Source organism: Sylvia atricapilla, chromosome 2, assembly GCF_009819655.1.
Source record: "Sylvia atricapilla isolate bSylAtr1 chromosome 2, bSylAtr1.pri, whole genome shotgun sequence".
In the NCBI taxonomy this organism is placed as follows: Eukaryota; Metazoa; Chordata; class Aves; order Passeriformes; family Sylviidae; genus Sylvia; species Sylvia atricapilla.
In genome coordinates, this window is record NC_089141.1 from 35,690,026 (window position 1) to 35,713,322 (window position 23,297).

A 23,297-nucleotide genomic window follows, 5' to 3' on the forward strand; every position below is an offset into this window, starting at 1 on the left:
CGCGGATGGCCGAGGGCGGCCGCCGCCACTACCCGCGGATGCTGCCCCCGCCCCGGCAGCCGCCACCGCCGCCCGCTCCGCGCCGCGCCGCCGCTTCCACCGGCCGCCCCCTCCCTCCCTCGGCAGGCGGGGCCGTGCCCGCCCCCGGGCTTCCCCCAGCGCCCGGGAAAAGGGAGGGGGCTCTGGCCCCGCCTCATCCCCGCCCCTCCCGGTGGAGCGGCGCCCGGCGCGCCCCTTAAAGCCGTTCCCGCCCGCCCGCGCGGTCAGTCCGCGGGGCCGCCGCCGGTCACCGCGGGGAGGCGCCGGGACGGGGTGGCCGCGATGCTGGAGAACGGCTCCCTGAGGAACTGCTGTGACCCGGGCGGGCGCGGCCGCCTCGGCTTGGCGGAGCGGGAGGCGGCGGCGGCGGGCGCCCCGCGGCCCGCCTGGGTGGTGCCGGTGCTGTCCAGCGTGCTGATCTTCACCACCGTGGTGGACATCCTGGGCAACCTCCTGGTCATCCTCTCCGTCTTCAAGAACCGCAAGCTTCGGAACTCAGGTAAGGGCTTGACCCCCGCACCCTGCCCCGGACAGGGAGTAGCGAGTGCCCGGAGTCCCGCCGCTATCCTGATCCTCGCTTCCTGCTGTCCGGAGGAGTCCAGCCCGCTTGTCGAGTCCGTGCGGGCCGTCGGCTGAAGGCGCGGGACCAGAGCCCCTATCCAATGGCTGCTGCCCGGCAGTGTGTGCAGGGACCCCCAGGCGCTCCGTCAGCCTTCCCTGCGCTCCCCTGGCGCTGCGTCCTGCTCTCCGTCCGGTAATGCAGGTCGTTCAGTGGTTCCTAATGAGGCATTATGTTGTCTCTATGGAGCTCCCGAGGCCGCGAATCAGTGACATCCGCTTAAAATACCGGCGAAAAAAAGCGTGCCCAAAGCGGTCGGAGGAATGAAGGAGGAGCTTTTAAAACTTGCTCGGGAGTCCTAAAGATACGGTGCTGTGCATGCGTGGGGAAGCGGCTCAGCCCGCTCTCTGAAGCCGGCATCAGAGTCCACGATAGTCCTTCACGAAATCGCCTTCTTGTCTCCTCATCGCATATCCTTCAACCAGAACGCAACAAATAAAGCGGGTATTGTCTTCGAATCGTGTCTATAGTTTCTCCTTGTGTGTGTGCTGGGCTGTTGCTCTGCGGCTTTTACTTGCTAAACTTTCTGGCTTTATCTCCTCATCTCTGCCGGGCTGGTTACACGTGTTATAAAACTACAAAACTGTAGTCTCACCGACTACTGTGATTTGCCTCCTTGCCAACCTCCCCGAGTCGCGCACGTCCCGCTGCGTGCGGATCCTACACCCCCTCCGGCTCCCCGCGTCGGCGGAGCCCATTGCTGCCTGATGCACGGAGCTGGGCACACCTGAGCTCAGCTGGATGCTGGGTGTCGGCGCAATGTAAAGCGCTACCCCCGAGACTGTGGTGTATCTACTGCAGTTCTTATGGTACTTAGCTGTTCGCGGAACTCCTCATTCCTTCGAGACTCGAGCTCCCTCGTTTTGCCATGCGCACGCAGGTCGGGGTGACCAAACTTTTCTGGGGGCTGGCAGAAGTCCCAAGCACTCCGCTCCCCGCCCTCGGAGGCAGAGGGCTCTGCCATCGGTCCTCTGTGTCAGCGGGTGCTCCCTGGCCACGGGGAAGGAGGGACAGCTGCTGGCTTGTTTCTCCTGGGGCTGGAGGGGGTGTTGGTTAGGGGTTTTTTAACCAGTGTCGCTTCCCAAGCGCTGTCGTGTCTCACGTGCGGTGACTAGAGCCCCTGCTAACGAGGAGTAGGCGCTCGTTCCCCCTTCCTTTAAGTTAAATCGCACTTAGGGGCAAAAGCAGTTTATGGAGGGGTAAGTCCTGCGCTCCCCAAACGCTGCACGTCCAGCTGCAAGGGGGGATCGCCGGCAAGTCCCGTTTACATGGGGCCGAGGGGTCACACCCCACGGAGCAGCACCGAACCTGGCAACGTCTGGGAGGGTGGTTTGACTGGGCGAGGGAAGACGCGGGGAGACAGCTGCTGGTCCATGCGCTTGTGCTGTCGGTCCCAGGGAGCCAAGCCGAGAGAAGCAGAGCCGTGCCCAGGCCGGTAGTGCCCCGGAGCCCTGCGCGCCCCGAGCGGGACCGCGGCCGCCGAACAGCGCCGGGCGCTGCCCCGGGAGAGCGGAGCAGGGCTGGGCTGGGGCACGGAGCCCCGCGGGACCCGCCGTGACTCACCGGCGCTCTCCCGGCCCCCTCGGCGCCGGAGGAAGGCGAGTTCCCGAGGGATTCGCGCCTGGACTCCGGGGCGAGAAAGCGCCCAAGGAACAGGCTCTCGCTGGAGAGGGCGGCCGGCCCGAGGCACCAGATCCCGTCCAGGGAGAGGAAGAGAGGGGCTCTCTTCTGAAACGTTCCCTTCTCCCAAACAACAGCAAAGGGAGGGTTTGGACTGGAAGAGAGTGATGCCTGGAAGAGTAAGTTTCAAGATAGGCATCAAAGTACTCTGTAGGATCCTGGAAGTACTGGAGGAAAAAAAACAACAACAAACAAACCAACAAAAAGACCCCACAACACAAAAAATCAAACCAAGCTTTTCTAGTTCAAATACTTATTAATTGATCTCCTTCTAGGATCATCCTTAATCTGATGTGGCTGACCCTGTCTCCTAAAGATCTCTTTATCTTTGATAAGTACTGTGAAGAACAGCAGGGAATTCTTTCTGCATATCTTCATACGGTTAAATACCTTTTAAATTTCCAGTTCTTAGTTTTACATCAGGGAGACAGGACTCTTGGAGGTGAAACTGAATGGGCATATTTTGGTAAATGTCCACAGAAGTCTTTTTTAGGTAAAATTTCTTAGGGAGGAAGCAGAGTGGAAGAGGACTGGAAACTGATGTGGGTGGAGTGATAGAGGGGATGGGAAAGTGGTGGAGAGCTAAGGCAGCCCTTAGCCTCTGACAAGAAGACGGAAAAGCAGGTGGACTTGCAGGTTTCCTTTCTGAGCAAACAAGAAATGATATATTTGTACTTGCAAGGGGAGTGAATGCAGTAGAAAGTGAAATGGTGAGGGAAAACGACATGAAAGGAGTTAGACCTTGTCAGAGAAGAAAAAGATGAAGTTAGAGGAATGGTTATAACAGGAAGTCATCTAGACGATCGAAGGAAAAAGGAAGAGCTACAGCATCACGAGCATTCGGTTCCCTTTGAAGAACTAATGAGAGATTTTTCTTGGATAATAGTTTAGGACTTGAAGTAAGTCACAGGTGTATAAGGAATAAATTATCCACCTCTGTCTACTTCTCTGGCACAAGTAATCCTACCTTCAGAAAGCTATACAGGACTTTAGCAGTTTTTCCAGGATTTATCAACACTCTTCTGTCCTAGACATCACAGAGAGATCTGATAACTGCAAACAATGTAATTATGCATGCACTCTCCTAGTTTAACCTTCATGCACTCTGCTTAAAATTAAAGCATGACCAAAAGTAAATCTATCCTAATGCTGTTATTTAATAGAAGGTGCAAGAATGGAGTGAAATAAAAAGACTTTTTAGCCTTTGGGCTTGTACCTATTATGTTAAGCAGGAGAGAAATAAAGAATGGGTAGGATTGGTGTTTCTGGACATTGCTCATTCAGTCTTCAAACACGGGAATTTTGCCAGTCTTACAACAGAATAATTGTTTCAGATCATACAGAAGCCTCTTTCCTACATTTAAAATTAGTTTTGGGGAAAATCTGTGAAGACTCTTCCAAGTAATGCATAGCATAATTGGTATGAATCAACATGCTTGTCTTACATAACTGCACCCAGACTTTCTGTGAGAGGCTCAGCAACTTCTCAAAGTGATTTAATTAACAGAAATTAATGCTTTTATCAGTTCTAATTTGGGAAGAGAGTAATTTCATCTAACACACTACAAAATTAAATAAAACTTGCTATGTGGAAATAATAAAATTAAACCAGCTTGTCTTTCTATTTGAAATGTCAAATGTGTTCTGAATTTTCAAAAAAAAAAAAAATTGATTTTACATTAAATCAATGCCCAGTTGAAGACAGCTTTTACATTGCTGAACTTTTGACATGTTAAAGTTTACATGAGCTCAACAACCACTGCTGTATGATCAAGTATCCTGAAGGTGCATCAAGTAAATCAAAGCCACTCGATGCTTTTAAGAACTTTGAAATTGCTTTTATACAGCCATAGCTATAAATGTAACATCATGGGCTGGGGTAAGAACCTGGTAGGGAGCACTCTACAAGGTGGGAACCTGCAAGGCATCTCCCAGAGGACAGAGATAAAGCAAACCCTTTATACTTCATCGGCCCTAAAGCCAGCCCAAAATTAGTGAGAAGTGAGAATTAGGCACATTAACTCAATATCATTTCAAATAGTAATGAGGACTCGGGACCCTTTGACTTTTGGCAGAATATTAATATTAACCTTGGTACATTGCCAAAGAATGCATTAGTGGAAAGTGGTATTTTTAGTGCATTTTGTCAGCCCTCCTCACCCTCTCAACTATTTTCTTTTCTATATATATCAGCTAACACAGCACAATGAGACTCTGATTTCCATTTGAATAGTAAGGTGCTGTTGCAACACAAATTAAATCAAAATTCATGTTTCTTTTACCCGTAAGAACATGGGTGTATTTGCATGTTTAGTTGTGTCTAATGTGTATGTGGCTCTAGAGATGGACAATGCTTCTCATATGTACATCTGTACAAAATAAACATGTAGAGTTCTAATATTGGGACTTAACCGTCTACTAAATAAGCATGTTCAGCAATATAAGCAAGCCTTGTAGTCTTTTTCCAGCCTCTTTCCCTTCTCATAGCCTTCACTCCACACCTCTATGATATAGCTGAAGGTAAGTTATCCTCATTGTTAAATGCTGTTTTCAGTTATTCTTCATCTCTTTGGCCACACCAGTTTTCTTTCCTTCCTTTATTCCTCCCCTGTTATTTTTCCTGTCCACTGGGGTACAGGATAGTTGTTTCCTGTTATGGACTCCATCTCTTACAAAACTGCAGTGGAGAAACCTGTTTCTGGAACCACTTGGAAAAATTATCCTTTAATACCAGCACTGATCCTGACGAGAACATATTTTGACGAGCAGATCATGAGATCCCACTCTGATGGTTTCAGCTTTTGTACTCCTGACTTCTTGAACCCTGGATCCTTGGAATTCTTAGCTCCAGGACTGGGTGTGTTTGGCTTTCATATTCTCTCTCACATTCAGCTTGAAGGTGCTCGAAGCTAAGAAATTGATGAGAACGTAGCTTCAACATTCACAAAAGTTCATTGAACCCAACACTTAGAATAAAGCTCTTCTATCTCTTACCATGATTCAAATTCATAATGGTAAAATTTTTACTTTATTTTAACTTTGTGATTATTACTTGCTTACTTAGAGTGGATATCTTTATTTGTAGAATTGCAATTCTCATTCAATTTGAATGGATCATTTTTCCACCTGTTGAGAACTTTTGTGCAATATTAATGGGGAGTAAACACATGTTTAGTCCTCAACTTTTTTTTTTTTTTTTTTTTCCCCCGTAGTAAACAAGTAAAATATTTTTAGTATCCTCTAAGTAGTGGCACTCTTCATTTCCCTAGGATTTTTAGCCCTTTCAGATCATTTATCCAAACTTAATGAATCTGTCTTAAACAGAAAACTGACCTGTTCACAGTAATGCAGATGAAGCACCACCAATACCCTCAAGAAAATACTAACATTTTATTCTGGTCTGTCCTTTCCTGGATAGACAAAATGGACCTGGTATGCCTTGAAGCCACATTTTGCTTTTATGTGCTAGCATCCTATAGGTTACTGTTCTTGGTGCAGTCACTTGCTGATGCAGCTCTTCTTTTTCTTTTGTTACACAATTATTCCTTCAGTACCTGACCTCATATCTCATGTTATAATACCCAATCCACTTTCTGGTATTTTAGTCCTCAAGCAGAAAAAGATCTTGACATTTCTATGTATCAGTGTAGGCTCTCAACTTTGTATTATCACAAAATTTCATTAGTTCTCTTTGTGTTTTGTGATGTAATACTTCTGAAACAGACAAATTTAGTTCAATGTAGGTTATCTCCCTCCGGTCCAACAATTTTCTTTCATCATTGTCCAGGCAGTGGTAGCAACAGAATGTAAGTGGTACCCTGGTGATTCCAAGGCTAGATCTTGAATCCAGCTCCAGAAAGTCCAAGTCCAGCTTTTATTAAATAAAGATGATCAGATTAGTTGGTATAGCCATTTTGCAAAAGTCATATTGACTTTTATTCCATTCGTCTGTATATGCATCTTTAATTTTCCTATCCCTCCAGGTTTGTCTCTCCAGCCTTGGCTACAATTAAGAGCCCAAAGATTTCTCAATTCATTCTTCCTTTTCAACAATTTCCCACCTTGAATACAGGTGCCATGTTAGCACACACTCTATGGTAGACAAATAAATCTTCCAGAGGTGGCAACACTGTTTTACTGTTCTTTTTACTCTCTAACTAATTGCTTTTCCGACTGCGGGCACCATTCATGCAAGAAGAAACAGCATTTGTGCAGCACCATAGCAAAGGAGGAGGAAATGGGTAGTAAAGTGTGAGAGCACCACAGCTGCAAGTGAGTCATGGCAACACTGCTCTTTGGGATGCATGTGGGAGCCAAGCTCTGAGAGAAATCAAATCACTCAAGCCTGAGAGAAATCTGCACTTCCCTACTGGCAGTGAGGACTAGAGAACATTTCAGCCCCTTTTTACAGGTCCCACATGTAGCTCTTGATACTTTCAGAACACAACACTATCTCTGAGATAACAGATGTTAAAAAATTCCTGCCATCAAGTATATTCAGTATATTCTTGCTGATATTTTTGCTTTACTATAGATATGCTAATTCTTCACCTGTCAGCCTGCCTTGTCCCCAAGACCACCATTATTGTTCTTATTAAAGGTCTAGCAAAATTTTTCTTCAAACCAGGAGCCATTTTAACTTGGTTTTCAGGGTACTCCTTCACCAGTAACTTGTTTTTCCTTTCCTCTTTTTTATGTGCCGAAAGGGCATTTTATAATTTTGGAAGTCTTTGCAAAGTCAAAGAAGTTTAGGGGGTTTATCGGTTTCTATTTAATTCATTTTTGCTCTCTCTACCAGTTTTCTTTGGCAGACATATCTTATACTTCTAGCCTCATTTCTTGCCCCCAGTGTCCTTGCTGAGACAACTCCTTCTCCATCTAGATCTGGAACTTTTTCCTATATTTTTTCCCCTTTTGGTTGCATGTTACAGAGAATATTTTTGTACCTTTAATATGAAGAAATGCCAACCTTCCTCCACATTCAAGTCCCTGTGCGCCTCAATACAGCTGATTTCACTTTGCTAATTAGCTTCTTTTATTTATCAAAATGTGCAAGTCTCCTTCTTAGTTATGTCTGCTTTGTTTGTTCTTTATTTAATTCAACTGAAAGAATCTCATCTGCTTCCAATACAACCTTATTTTCTATGGCAGGCTCTTCAGGGATGTCTTTGTTCTTTATGAAAACAAAGGCTGGGGTATATTGGCAAATAGACTCTAAATTGAAGAAATCTGCTGGCTGTATGTTCAGAACTCAGCTGCCATTTTTGGCCTTATTTTCCCCTTTACCTATGAGGACTTGCATTGTCCTGGTGTTAAATTGGCTCCATTAGTGTTTTTCTGCTAAAAGGGAGGTGTTCTCATCCTATTTCTGGTTTCTGCATTCTATGTTGCACACTGTCTTTACAACTCTTTCCCAATGTAATTTTGGTTTTTAACAGGATATTCACTCTTTCTCTTTCTCTCAATTTCTCTCTTCATTCCTCTTCTTTTATGAAGACAATAGACCTTTTGGTTAGTATTCCTCTTCCCTGATTACTGGTGCAATTCCATTCTAACAGAATTGTTTCCATAAAGTTTTATTTTTATTTCTCACTGGGTTTGGATCCCCTGTTTTATTGCATAGGTTCCTGGCACCCTTTAACTGACTCTACTGCTTTTTATATTACCACTTCAGTTGAACTCCACAATGTTTGAGCTCCTATTTTCTATACTTTTTGCCACCATCTTCCTGAAGCCAAAATTCCCTTGCCCTGGGTGTTAAATCAAGGAACTACATGGTTTCTTCTCAAGCTCTCTTCCCATCTCTCAACTTCAAGGTTTTTTTATTCATTCTGCCAGCTTGGTTTGCAAGCTGGTATCCCATATGCTTAGGTGAAGTCTGTCCATGAAGATATGAAACCTCTTCCCCGAAAATACCTCCAAATGATCAATACTCCCAATGTTTCTATATAACTTCTAGAACTATTCAGTCATGTGCCCATGACTCATCTCATACTTCTAATTACGCTTCTATTCTCTTCTTGCAGAGAAAAGAGAATAAGTTCATCACCAATTCCATCCTCTTTTCCGAGATTTGGTTCAAACAGTAATAAAATGAGAAAAAAAATCTTCAAAGTTACTTATTAAACGATAACTCTAAACTTTGTTAACCTGTAAATAATTCCAAAAGTAAAAGAACAAATTGAAAAGCCAGTATTATTAGTTTGCAAAATAAGAAAATTTCTTTAACAAAAGAGGTGGATTTTGCAGGTAAATTTAGAAAAAAAGTGAAAAGTAGAAACCTAAGATTATTCTTGAAGAGAAAAAATAATCTAAAGGATACAGAACTTTAAAGTATTTCAGAAATAGAAAATTTGTAAGGTAATTATGAGCCTAGAGAGACTGAAAGAAGTATTTATTTAGGAATACAGAAACTCCATAAAGTAGAAAAATAATTTTTCTATCAATCTGTATCACAGGGAATCCTGTTTAGGGTAAAATTGTGACCTGAGGCAGGTTATTCTGCAGCCATAGGGTATTTTGAATCCTCCTTTGAAGCACTTGGTAATACATTATTGCCAAGTTATCATTGTTCTAAATTATTGTTTACTTTTATCCTGTACAGTATGTATTCCATTTATTGATAAGCAAATAGGAAATTTATTGCCAAGATAAATCCAATATACTTTTATTTTAGAATACAATATTAAGTCCTATTACACATACTATGGGGAGCAATTGGTATGCTTATCTTTAGAGGAAATAGAATTATAACAATTTATTTGAGTTGCAGAAGTATGTTTACTTGAACTTGTAAAGAAGAATCTAAAGGTGTATTTATGTTGTATATTTAGTTTGGCACAAGTCCACTCTACCCATGTTTCAAAGGAAGGAAAACCGAAGGGTGCTGTTAGTGTGATGCTTTTCCTGCAACATTATATTCAGGCTCTCCTAAGGCCTAGTCTAACACAGTCACATGGCTGTTTGTTGCTTCGTTTGTTATTTCTTGGGGGTGTTTTTCAGCTCAGAGTATGAATTCATTTCCATTCATCTTCTTGAAATAACCAGTGCAAACATACTCTCAGACACAGGAAATTAGAAGGAGCTCTTAGCAGTTGTATTATGGCAGTGTCTTAGGAGCACTCCCTTTCCTGCCAGCTCTCTCCTGGACTCTGGACTGACGTTCCTTTTGCAAGACTCACTGACTGCATGAGGAATGACCTCGGCATTAGAGTAAAGCTCTATTCTTGGATGGACCAGCAGAAGGAGTTCAAGGATTCATGGAGCTCTTTGGCACAATCACCAGAGCTAAGAGACCAAACCTCCCCACAGAGCACTAGGAAAACTCATTTTAAAACACTCATTTTTTTATTTTTTTTATTTACTCTTAGCAGATATGTATTCACCAGGCGACTTGAATCATTGTGTTGAGGATGTTATAGGAGACAACTCTCATTCTATTAAATTTGTGACAGCTTGGTCTCTGCCTCTAGGAGTAAATTCTACTCCTACTCCAATTCAGATCTATTATGATACCACTACCTGCAGATATGCTTCAGATTTTAGCTTCTTAGAATTTATCCTTTACAAGTGCATGTTGGTACCTTGACACAGACTGGCAAGTACATTGCCTTGTTCCCAAGAATACATATAAAAAAGCCAGGTTAAAACAATTTTTTTCAAAGGAATGCTAACACTATGGCAATTTTAATCTTCCTAAAAATCAATGCAAACAGTTGTTCTGCTTTTTAACCTTCCACCTTGATATGGGCATAAAACAGATATCCTGACTGCAAAATCCCACAGAAACATATCAAAATCACTTGGGTGCAGCACTGTGGTGTGTCCTCCCTAACAGCAGTAGCTGCCTTAGAATCTTCTGTTTTACTTCTGATCTCCATACTGATACAGACTGAGCTATATCAGAGTCAGCATTTTCCTGACATTTCAGCTGCATATGGAGCAGATGTCTTGCAATGAAAACAGATAAAACACCTTAAACACATTCATCAAATAACTACAATCTTGATTGTTGGGATTAATTTTAAAATTATTTGTTAATTGTAGAGGTATTTGATTACACTGTTTAATAAATACTGCTTAAATTATGTCTGCAGAAAAAAACATAACCCTTCTGACATGCTAATTTTTTCATCTGTTTTTTATGAACTTGGGTCTGTTTTGATGTTTAAATATCTTATGAAGATGATAATAATTTATATGATAGTTTCATAAATACTGTCCTCTTTTTGCTTATAGAACAACATCTGCTTACCTGTTGGTTTAAATTGCCATATTTGCACAATGCAGGCAACAATTGTTGTCAGAAGATATCACATTAAGCTACTGGAACTAACAGTCTGACTAACAGGAAAAATATCCGCTTGGTATCTCAGCCCTTGCAAATATAATTATGTTAACTAATTGTGAGTTTAGAACTAGCAGCAAATTGTAAACTATATCACTGCAAAGAAGACAGGAACCAGTAAGTGGCATCCTCATGTCTCTATGATTTGCTCCAGTACTGCCTGAAATTCTCAGTGCCCTCTCATTCTAAAGCCAGTCCCATTTTTCCAAATAATTTGAGTATACACAGCATTTCATTGGAGTGCAAATAGGGAAAAGAACCTTTTGTGAGATGGCTGTCACCTATGAATATATGTAATAATAATCAATCTAGATATTTTTATGTCCTACTTTTTATTCAAGTAAAAATAACTTACTTATTGAATATTATCTACATAGTTTAATGAAAAAAGTGTCTATTCAAGATGCCCATTCTGTGCAGATCCTGTCCATGGTGAAATTCATTGGAGTTGTGATCCTTAGGACTTTTAAAATACAATTTTAGAAGTAGTCAACTCTAATCAGATTTTCTACTGAAAAATAAAAGGCTGCTACATTAAAACATGCTGCTTTTCTTCAAGACAAGTAGAGACATTCAAGTGGCATAGTCAATACATGCCTACTGGGAGTTGTCCATCCCTCCTTTATGGGAACTGTCACTTAAGGTTCTTTAGAGTCTTGGGAATATATTCAAGAGACTAAATATTCCAACCAGTTTGCTTGAAATCAGTTGTTACTCACTGGAATGTACAGGGTGTAATTTTTTGATTTTTACAGAGCAAAAAAATTTGATTAATAGGGGATTAATATCTTCGTATGACTTTGTCTTGTTATGTTAGAGGTCATGACAGAAAGAACATTTAAAATTCAAACCTCCCTGCCACAAGTCAGATAGTACACCATTGTACTACAGGTATTTTACTGGCATAAAATGTAGTGTCAGAAAATGAGTGTTGTGCTGTGGAAATTCAGAGCACTCCAACTCAAGGACAAGAAGCCTCCCTGCGGTATTTTTTAAGTGACTGCAAAAGTACTTGTTATTAGATTCAAAGGTGGGCTTAGAGCCCATGGACAAAAGATTACTTTCTGAATCAGTTTTCATGTTAAGCAAAACTTTCTTTTTTTTACTCTTCCCCTTGCAGTCATTAGAAGCAAAATGCGTAAAATATTAATCAGATGTTGAGGCAGGCCTTGTAAATATTGATTTGCTGAGAAAAAATTATCTTCTGGTAAGTGAGTTGAAAGAGTTTATGAGATTTTATGTATGATCATGGCGCTGGGTATGAAACCTCAACTACACAATCCAGAGTCCAGTTGCAGCACTGGACATCTGTTGTTTCAAACTAGAAGAAAAATAAACTAATTTGAGGCCCTGTAATTATGCCTTTGGTTAGATAATCTGAAAACAGTACAATCATCTTTAGTCACTCTTATGAAACACCTGGAAGCTAGGACCATAAAGACTGTAAAACTTGCTGTACAGTCAGCTTCCTGGTTAAAGATGAGGCAAGAATATCTGCTCTGCTTATGGAGAGCAAACAAAATAGTGAAGTAGGTGACCTTCAAACATCCTCAAATATTCTCATGTAGTATATATATAGTGATTTCCATTTGAGCCTGACTCAGTAAAAATTATATTGGTTAGGCGCAGTTTGCAAGTGTATTCATGGAGTAAAAGAGGTGTGACTCAGTAGGTTAGTCAGACAGAAGTCACCCACAGCTCTATTTCTGGATCACAGGCCACCAGGCCACTCACTGGGGTATCAGCTAGAACTGCCACAAGGGGTTAGTCTGAAGGGCTGGTTGCAGTCAGCTCTCAGTGCTCAAAAGTCATCAAAGTAGCACGTGGAACAGGATTCTGCAGCCAGGGTAAGCTGAACCTGGTATGTGAGTATCTAGATAAGAAGGAACACTCTCTCCTTGCTAAAGCCAGTGGGAATGGCTTTCTGAAAATTATTTTGCTAGCAGTTGGTGCCTCCTTCCTCTTTCTGTGCAGCCCTTACCACGCTCCACACTCTACCCCCCAGAGTTCTATACCTTTACTGGTCTGTAAATTTACTGGTCTGGAAACGTTTCTTGGCCCAGGTTCTCTGTTTGGCTCAGATTATTTTGTCCAGCCAAAGATTGTCCAAAAAGTTCTGCTGTCACAAAAAATTCAAAGACAGAAGTTCAAGAAAAACAAAGTCCCATCTATTCTAATCTACACTGAGGCCTCTTCTTCTGACCAAGCAAAAGTCTAGGTCACTGTTAATGACCTTGTCTGGTCTCTGCATGCAGAGTAACAGGTATGATCTTAAGTACCCTCTGCTATTTAGTAGATTATGTAGACCCCTCATCTGTTGCAAAATTGACAGCATCTTGCCACTATTCCCTAGTGAAAACAGTAAATATCCTGTACACTGATTCCTTACTGGAACAGGTCACCCTGAGAGGTTGTTGAGTCTCTGTGGCTGTAGACAGTGAAAGGCTGACTGGACGTGGCCCTGAACCCACTACAGTTTATTCCTCTTTCAGTGGGAGGGTTGGACTAGGTGATCTCCAGATATCAATTCCAACTTTCATGATTCTGTGGCTATATTGGTTGCATGCCTACCACCCCTCATTTACCTGTCTCAACAATATCATGACTTGCAGGCCCAGCCACAGCTGAGTTCTCATCTTGTCATTTTTCAAGGCTTCTATTGGCTCTCAGAAAAGACCTTGATTCAGCAAATATATACACACTTTATAGAGTCTGTATAGAGTTGGAACAAAAAGCAGCTAATACTTCAGAAGAGAATACACAATCATCTTCTGTAAAGGCATTTTATTTATTCATCTGTTCACATGCTGTTTACAAACCTATGAGTATCATTATAAGATGAATCTTATGACTGTACTTTGCTTCAAGACCTTGTTTCCAAAAGAAGCAGATGGCAGAGACTGGCAACAGCTTCTGAAGACATTCATCTCCCTATGCATGTACACTAATGAGGCCTTCCAAAAACTCAGAACAGAAAGGGTAAGATTTTTCCTTACTGAAAGGTTATAATGGCCATTTTTGTCAAGTATCATCTATTTTCTTCCTTGGTGAAACAGGAAACAAGAGAAGAAAAGAGGATTGTAATGAAGGAACTCCATAGGTTGTTAAAAGGTTTGGCAATTTGTCAACATAAGTGTTTTCCAATTAGATGTTCCCGTGTACTCAATTTACTGCAGTGTTTCAGATCCTATTTCATAAAAATCCAGGATCCTCCACCGTGTTCTCCTTGAACACATGAACACCCCAAAGTACACAGCAGCAATAATGGGCTTAGATTTGGCATCGTTTTGCAGAGGGAACCAGTTGACATGTACATGCTTTGCACATATTTGTCTCAGTAGCAGGCACAGGCTGAGTCCTTCACCCTGTGGAGCAGTTCAGCAATCCACTGAGGAAATTGCCACTTGCATGACTTTGGTTCTGTAAGTGGAGATCCCAACATCTACACTGGTCAAAAAGTTCTGGGCTGTTTCAATTGGTCTGCAGGGCTGAACAACAAGATGCACCTAATCTTGGCTAATCAAATCTCTTGGAAACTTGGTCATGAGTATGTCCCATAATCTCCAATAGTCCTCAATTTCATTCACTTCATATACTAGCTTGACAGCCTGAGTATCTTCAGTAATATCTTAAGCCTTATCATTTAAAATAGGACTATTGAATGGCTGAGATTTGTTTGCTTGCTTGTTTGTTTTAAATCAACTAATCTGCTAGCAAATATTAAAATAAAACACAAACCAAACATCTTAACAAAACAAAACATGGGTTTGGATTGAACAAAATTATTTTTATTTTTCAGTTTCCTGCCTTTTTTCTAGAAGAAGGTGGAAGTTAAGATATTCTAAGGACTCTTGAGCGATGTTTTGTTCTAGTAACAAAGAAAAAACCAACATAATTTCCTTTGACACAAATACAGTTTAGAGACAGTAGCAAAGATGAAAGTAATAAGGAAGGTGATGGAATGAACTAGCATTTCACACAATATAAATTAAAACCTGTCAGGGCATAATAAAGTTTTTTCCAGATATTTTGGAAGTGAAATATCCTTGCTTTGTTTGCTTCTACACTTCAGTCTTTTATAGTTGATCTGGAACAAGTTTTGGGGTAGGATTTTTGTTTGTTTCTTTAACAAAGCAACATCCTATAAAATGCTACATATTTCACCTATTTTTCTATGACATGCATCATAGTGCTGAGACACTGAAAAAGAAAGTTATTAAAAATTATAGGTTGCCCAGCTCTTTATAGGATCTAACTAGATTGCACCTGTTGTATTTTACAGCTTTTCGTATTAGCCCCTTTGTCAGCAGTAAATGAGTTTTCATACTTGCAGTTATACAAGTAGGTTTCTTATTCTTTCTTGGTTGAAGCAATCAACAGCTGTGATTTACTTCAAGAGAAGAAAATGAAGCTGATATGTACTGGCAGATACAAAAAGCATGACTTCTTTCATGAACCAGTGAAAAAACACTCTGTTTTTGTTGTTAGTGATTGTGCTCAGCAGCCGGGGGTTCTGAGGCTGGGCTGCCTCTGGTGCCTGTAGTGCTAAACCCTCAGAGTGAATGTCTTGGCTGTGGCTCCCCCGTGTGACATCTAAACTGAAAAAGGGGAGTTTTTAATTGGAGAGGATAGACTTAGATTAGATATTAGTAAGAGATCCTTTACTGTGAGGGTGGTGAGGCACTAGCACGGGTTGCCCAGAGAAAATGGGGATGCTCAAAGCCTGGAAGTGTTCAGGGGCAGGCTGGAGCACTGGGTGGAGCACTGAGCAGTCTGATCCAGTGGAAGGTGTCCCTGCCCATGGTGGGGGTGTTAGAACAAGATGATGCTTAAGGTCTCTTCCAACCCAAACCATTCTGTGGTTCTAAAAGTCTATGATTCTCTCAGCAACCACATGGGCCTCTTCCATCCTAGACTATCCTCAAGACTAGAGCCTGATTTCACTGTTAGGGAATGGATATAAGGGATCTTCTCCCCTGAGCCTGCTGAAAAATGCAGCTCAGTTTCAGATGGCTGGACCCACAGAACGAGGCTTAGGTAGACTGTCTTTAACAATAGATGAAAGCAGGCACTAAGGAGAAAAAGAGAACAGAGCAACCCGGCATGATGCTTCTGTATTATTACAACTTGTGACTCCTTCCATCTCACAGGATTTCTTAAACCTAGTATAGTGTGTCTGTTAAGTAACCCTCAAATGTAGTACTTAAAATAAGTACTATTACAAGTGCTTTTCTAGTCTTCCCATGAACACAAGTAAAACTTTTACATCTGCAAAATCTGATAAGTATTTACTACCTAGTGCAGCAACCACTCCCTTGTCTGCTTTTAAAATAACTAGCCTTATTTAATAGCTCTAGCTTTTCTCTTGGCTCCATGCCTCAGCATCAGTATGCCACTATGATGTCATTTGGGAGAAGAAAGCTGGACCGGTGCTGCCACTTTTCCCAGAATGTTCCTAACAGAGGTGGTATTATCTAACAGAGAAAACTAAGAGCAAGGTTCTTGAACCTGGAGTGTTCTTCCTAATTAATGTCTTGGAGAGTTCCTGCACCTGTCTATCTCAGTTTTCCAGCTGTTAAATCATGAGAAGGATTTTTTACCTTTTTTTTTTTTTTTTTAATGAGAATACTGATAAAGACCACTCTATAATACAAGTGATAACCTGTGCATTCTGATTCTAGGCTGAAATTCTTGAACATAACCTAGAAAGAGACAAGCACGCTAACCCCAGAAGAGCAGCAGGGCTGGTGAGTAGGGCACTCTCTGGGGACTACGGGAGACATAAACTCAAGTCTTTTTCAAAGAAGGGCTCTTCTGTCATGGAAGTGTCCTAATCACCAGGCAACTGTGAAATTTCTAGTAGTACAGCCTGTCCTGCTTCTTCTCTTTCCCCTTTACTGTGTGAAAACACCCAGTACTGGGAAAGTTCCTGCAATCTTAGAAAGTATCAGAAGCCCAGGAAAGTATTTCTCACCCTGTAAATGTATATTATCTGATTAACGATCAGCGTTTTGCTTTGCAGAACCAGCCCCTGGCGTTTTCCTCCTGCCCTGCTAGGTGATGCTATGTGTTGTTTCTGCTGTGGCTCCCGCACTAGGTGGCAACAGAGAGTCACCACCGTCCCCACCAGCAGCAGGGAAAACCACAGGGGAGCGGAACTCTACACGCAGGGGTTACAAACCTCAGGCCTTTTTATTCAGCTTTTAACAGCACAGCACTTTTGCACCTGTAGTCTATCGGCAAACTCAAGGCAGCAAACTCGCCAAGGAATGGTGTTCCCATTTTTAACCAGAGGGAGAAAAAGAGTGAGCATGCAGAAAAAGTGGATGTTTTGTTTTGGGTTACATACATGTCAAGTGTGCCAAACTCATGATCTCAAAAATAACAGTGCAACTTAGGTACCTCTTTTCAGTAAATCTGTGTTGAAAACTGAGAGATCTGCCTAATAAGCCTAAAATTCACCTCCTGCAAATGTAGCTTCCAGCACTAACTCATAGTTGCACATGTAGGGGCAAGAACACAATTCTGTTCTGGATCAGGAGTCTGCAAGTCCCTTAGCCACAATCTCAAGGTCCTTTTTTTACATGCCAAGGTTTTGCCCTCATGAGTCCAGTATTCTTCTTCATTCCAGCCCTATTTAATATCTTTATCAGTGGTCTGGACAAGGGGATCAAGTGCCCCCTGAGTCAGTTTGCAGACAACACCAAGTTGGATGTGAGTGTTGATCTACTGGAGGGCAGAAAGGCTCTGCAAAGGAGTCTGGACAGGCTGAATTGATGGACTGAAGCCAACTGAAGTATGAAGTCGAACAACCAAATGTTGGGCCCTGCACTTGGGGTCACCACAACCCCAAGCAGACCCAGAGGTTGGTGGCAAGGGCTGGGAAGCTGCCCAGTGGAAAAGGATCTGGCACTACTGGTCCACGGTGGCTGACCATAACCCAGTGTGTGTTCCCAGGTGGCCAAGAAGGGATGCTGGCCTGTATCAGCAATGGCATGGCGAGCAGGGCCAGGGCAGTGACTGTGCCCCTGTACTCAGCACTGGTGAATCCCACGTTCTGGGGCCCCCTCTACAAGAAAGACACTGCGGTGCTGGAGCATGTCCAGAGAAGGGTACCAGAGCTAGGGAAAGAAGGCAGCTGGGGGAGCTGGGGGTGTTTAACCTGGAGAAAACTAGGCTCAGGGGACACCTTATTACTCTCTAAAACTATCTGAAAGGAGGTTTTAGCCAGGCAGGGGTTGGTCTCTCCTGCCAGGTAACAAGTGAAGGGACAACAGTAAAAAGGGCTCAAGTTGCACTGAGGCAGGTTTAGATTAAATATCAGGAAACATTTTTTCATTGAAAGGGCTGTCAAGCACTGGAACAGGCTGCCCAGGGAAGTGGTGGAATCATTATCCCTCAAGTTTTAGCTTTCATGTTTTCCAGATTCTGTGCTGCCTAAGGATGTAGTTCTGAGGCTCATATTAAGTGTTAGTAAGCTCTCTGCACAGAGTAGGTAGACAAAATAATCCTTTTCCAGATGGAGACCAAGGACAATTGTTACAAATTTTCAGGCCCAAAAGCATAAACAACAGTGGACTGAAGAGAGAAAACAAGAAAGATAGGACTTCATAATCTGAAGCTGTAATTGGACAATTAAACCCCAATATGCAAATGGACCAAAACTTATAAAAGTGTGAGACCTTGTGACCAGTTGTCCATTTTGTGACCATTTTGGGTCCACCTTGGGTGTAGCCCTGGCCAGGCTCTTGTACTGCCCAAGGTGTGTCTCTAAAGGCCTTTTAATAAATATCTACTTTATTCTCTTAGCTCTGTCCAGTCTCTGTTCCAGGTCAGCCTTCCCAAGGCATCAGTGGTATTTAAAAGGGGTGTAGATGTGGTACTGAGGAATGTGGGTTAGTGGTGGACCTTGGCATTGCTGGCTTAACAATTGGACTTAATGGTCTTGAAGGTCCTTTACATGATTTTGTTATTCTACTCCCAGAGGTGGGTTTTTTGTACATATAAAAGGATAATTACAGCGACCAAGAATTCTGAACAGTTTCATAGAACATGTTTCCTAAAAAAGAAATAATCTGGATGTTCCATAAACTGAAGACCAGCTTTGATTCCTTGTTTATGATATATTTTGTTGGCTAGTCTCTAAAATATGCTGTTCTATTGGATATCTATTCCCTGACCCTTTCCCTTCTATCAAAGTCTGTAGCATACTTCACTAATGTCTGAAAGCATCAAACATAACTACAAAAGAGCATATCACTGCCTTTAAACTGTCATATGCAAAGAAAACAAACACCCATCTGGCATTTGTTTGGAGCATTATGTTACACCTTCTGTTAGCAACACACTGTTGAGCATTATACCAAATTAACATGCCTCAGTAAATCAAAGCTTACCCTAGGTCTTGGCTTGCACTGTCACAGAGAATTCAAATGTCAGTGTGTGAAAGACTTAATTCTCTGCCCCACCTGCTGCTGATGCCATAGACCAAAGAGGGTGGTGTCTGTATGCAACATACAAAAACTTGGTAAACAAATGTGTAACTACCAAAACACTACCTAAAAAAATCTCCAAGCAATACCATGATAAGTAATTAAGCATTTTCATCAGTTTAAAACCAAAGACAGAAGAAAAATCTTTAAAAATAGTTGCTCATTGCAATTGCTTCTGGTTTCAGTAGAGACATTAAACATCAGTTGTCTTTTCAGAAGGCAGATGCTTAGCCCTTAAAAGCTTTGGCCTTACCAAAAATGTTGTTCCATGAGTGAATTCCTACAACATCAAGTCATATCAAGATTACAAGAGAGTGTGACAGTTCTCTCTCTCTCCTGTTAGCTGTAGTAAGAAAACCAATATGCAGGAATGCTTCATGAAATACCAGTCTAGTCCTGTTGCACCCAAAGTCAATATCAGAACTTATTTTCTTTCTTATGCATACAACTATCAGTGTTTAGAAGAGCACAATTTTGTGTCTTTTTGAATATCTGGCAAGACATTTGCCTTTCAGTAGCTACTGCTTGTAATTAAGAGGTCTTTCCATTCCAGAGAAAAAATTAATATACCTCTGTCTCTCATGAAACTGAAATCTAAGAACAAAGTTTATCAAGTAAATTCCAGATGCAATGATAATAATTCCAGCAGGATGAAAATTCTGTGCTTTCTATTTTGTTACAAACAGCAAAAAATTACCTCTTTAGTTACATTATGAATGTAATTTAGGCCACTCTAAAAGCCCTCGGTTAGGTGTATCAAGGAACATTTACTTTCTCCAAGCACATAAATAATGTCTAAGACCTTTGATTTCTCAAAATGTTAGTTATTTATGTTTTATGAATTAGGAAAGATTCTGTCTACTTCTGTAGATTATTCATTGCAGTAGTAAACATTAAACTTAATTCTCCAGTCATCCACAAAGACAGAAAAATACCATTGGCCCTTACTTTGCAGTGCACAGTGGGAACATTCAACCCTGTAAAAAGCCATAGAAGTGACAAATCACCTGAGGCCTTTATAGATATTGCACCATTTTTCTTCTGAGTTGTAAACTAGTAAATTAAGTTTTTGACAAGTTACTTGCTCACTCTATTTATTCACTGCACCTGGAATTTTCAAGAAGTCCTAAATTGCACTCAAAACTTTGAAAATATCTTGCTAAATGTACTTTAGAGTAAACTTCCAAGTGTGATTGAAAGAGCTAGATGCCCACTCTATTTCAACTGAACAATTACATTTTGGGTAGAAGCTGATGCTGGGAGGCCTTAGAGTTTAGATTAATCTTAGTGCACACACTAGACTAAATCCTCTCTCTCTCTCCAAAAGACACTTTAAAACAGAAAAAAAGACTCTTTCTTTCTTCCTTCTTTCCATCCTTTTTTCCTTCTTTCCTTCCTTTCTTTCTTCTGACTTCCAACTTCTGACTTCTCTATCTTCTAAAGTCAGATATCTTGATAAAAAACATAAGAGAAATTCTTGCTGCCATTATGTAAATGCATTCTGATAAAGATGCACCTGTTCTTTCCTTAGTTTTGGTTAGTTTTGGTCCTGTTTACCACATGGTTACAAGAAGCCTTCACAGTCATCTCATCCTTCCTGCACAAAGGCATCAGCTTTATCTAGGCCAGTAATGAAAAATACTTGTTTTATTTTTTCTTACAATCTTCAATGGAAGACTCGAAGCAAGGTGTTCCCACACTTCCTTCTTCTTGCCATTAATTTTTTTTTTTCTCTGTGTCTACTTTGAAACTTCCTTGTTGTGACTGAAACTTGCTTGGATTCACAACAATCACAGGAACAAGTTATATCCTTCCTGCTTTTTTTTGGAGCAGATAGAGTAGATGCGAAATTCTGTTATTTTTGGTGAGCATATTTCTACATGGTTGTTGCTTTTATGACTTCCAGTTAATGCCATTCTTAACATGACATGGATAACTGCTTTGTTAGTTGAGGACTAGTAAGCTCAGAATTTGTAGAATGGAGCATCTAACATCTCAAAAAATTATTATGTTCCATGCACAATTTTTAAAATTGCTTGGATTTTTTCCATATCAGTTCATGCTGAGGTACTTCCAAGAAAGATAAAAGAGTATGCAAGCCACATAAAAAAACTGTACAAACCATATACATTTTCTGTTACTTAAATGCCAAGAATTCAAAGTTAGTACCTCTACCTTAAGTTTGCTATCTCACTATTTTATAAAAATACCCTTAGGTACAATGTTAGAAATTTCAAACTGATGAAAAGGGCATTGGTTAAAGAGAGATGATAGGGTTCAACCATATCACCCATATTCCCTTAATATCATCAGCAGAAAATATGAATACTTCCTCTTGCATGCATGGAACTTTTCTTTGTATAATTAAATATGCCTTTCTGCAGAGGGTGATGAAGACAATTCACTCTTCCTTAGACAATCCAATGGTAAAATAACTGCAGTATGGGTAGGCTATTCATGCAGAAAATATCTATTCTAGAGGGTATTGTGTAGCAATTTAGAGTATACATAAAACAACATATCTTTCCAATAGCTATAGACCTAGTCTCTGTATATCCTTCTTCTTTATGCTTGCCAAGGATGTTAGCATTCCAGTGATATGTTAGAATGGCATAATGGCTTACCTACCTAGCACCGTTTAGACTTTTTTTCTTTTTCATTTTCTCAATCCAGCCGTGGAGTTACTTACACTTAAACAACTCAGCGTGTGCTTATGCAATGGCTCGCTGATGGCTATGTTTATTAAAGATAAAAAGAGCAAGGAGGATATAATCCAGTCACCAACAGATTTGAAACATCATGTAGCTGCAGATATTTCCGTGGTGTTGCAAGTTACACTGCAAAATCATTTTCCTATTGGTCCTATATACCAGCTGATTGCTGGCATCACCAATAATTTAGGATTGCAGACATCCAAAATAATGTAATGTTTTTTTTCTTCTTCGGAGTTATGCTTGCTTTCAGACTTATGCCTTATGTGTTTTTCTTTCCTTCCAGGTAACGCATTTGTGGTGAGCCTAGCTTTGGCTGATCTGGTGGTGGCCTTATATCCATACCCACTGGTGCTCTTAGCTATTTTCCACAACGGGTGGACACTGGGTGAAACGCACTGTAAAGCGAGTGGCTTTGTGATGGGACTAAGTGTAATAGGCTCTATTTTCAACATCACTGCAATTGCAATAAACAGATATTGCTACATATGTCATAGTTTTGCCTATGACAAAGTGTACAGCTGCTGGAATACAATGTTGTATGTCTCCTTAGTCTGGATATTAACAGTAATTGCAACTGTGCCAAATTTTTTTGTTGGCTCTTTGAAGTACGACCCACGCATCTATTCATGCACGTTTGTCCAGACTGCGAGCTCCTACTATACAATAGCTGTTGTGGTCATTCACTTCATCGTCCCAATCACCATTGTCAGCTTCTGCTACCTTCGAATTTGGGTTTTAGTGCTTCAAGTTCGAAGACGAGTCAAGTCAGAAACAAAGCCAAGATTGAAGCCAAGTGACTTCAGAAATTTTCTTACCATGTTTGTTGTTTTTGTGATCTTTGCCTTTTGCTGGGCACCTCTAAACTTCATTGGACTGGCTGTAGCCATTGATCCTACAGAAATGGCACCAAAAGTTCCTGAATGGTTATTCATTATAAGCTACTTAATGGCCTATTTCAACAGCTGCCTTAACGCAATAATATATGGTCTTCTTAACCAGAATTTTCGGAATGAATATAAACGAATTTTAATGTCACTGTGGATGCCAAGGCTTTTCTTCCAGGACACATCCAAAGGAGGAACTGATGGCCAGAAGAGCAAACCTTCTCCTGCTTTAAACAACAATAACCAAATGAAAACTGAAACCTTGTAAATGTGTAATAGTCAATGCAAGTCATGGAGAAAACCAAGATCATAGTTGTAATGTTCTGGTCATTCCTGATTAATTTTGAGGAGTTTCCACTTGGATCACACTTTATGACTGGAATACTGTGTTCATAGTAAAGCACATTGCTGTGGATTCATGGTTTATACAAGATATTAATTTAAAATGTGTTTCAGAATTAAAGCAGCAGGTGGGTGCAAGCTGTTTTAGTTCTGAGAGCTGAATCCTGCTCCCAGACATAT

General features: G+C 41.2%; 1 protein-coding gene across 1 annotated transcript; it reads left to right on the forward strand.

Moving 5' to 3' along the window:
• Positions 1-285: 285 nt before the first annotated feature.
• Positions 286-23,043, forward strand: MTNR1B (melatonin receptor 1B). Its single transcript, XM_066341306.1, has 2 exons — positions 286-538; positions 22,175-23,043. Exons 1-2 carry the CDS (start codon positions 322-324, stop codon positions 23,041-23,043), a joined length of 1,086 nt encoding a protein of 361 aa, XP_066197403.1. The 5' UTR covers positions 286-321.
• The last annotated feature ends 254 nt before the right edge of the window (positions 23,044-23,297 follow it).

Bases quoted from the DNA above. Each gene is read 5' to 3' on its own strand.
- MTNR1B (XM_066341306.1), top strand. From the start codon at position 322: ATGCTGGAGAACGGCTCCCTGAGGAACTGCTGTGACCCGGGCGGGCGC. The intron at 539-22,174 runs GTAAGGGCTTGA...CTTTCCTTCCAG, and splicing joins CCGCAAGCTTCGGAACTCAG to GTAACGCATTTGTGGTGAGC.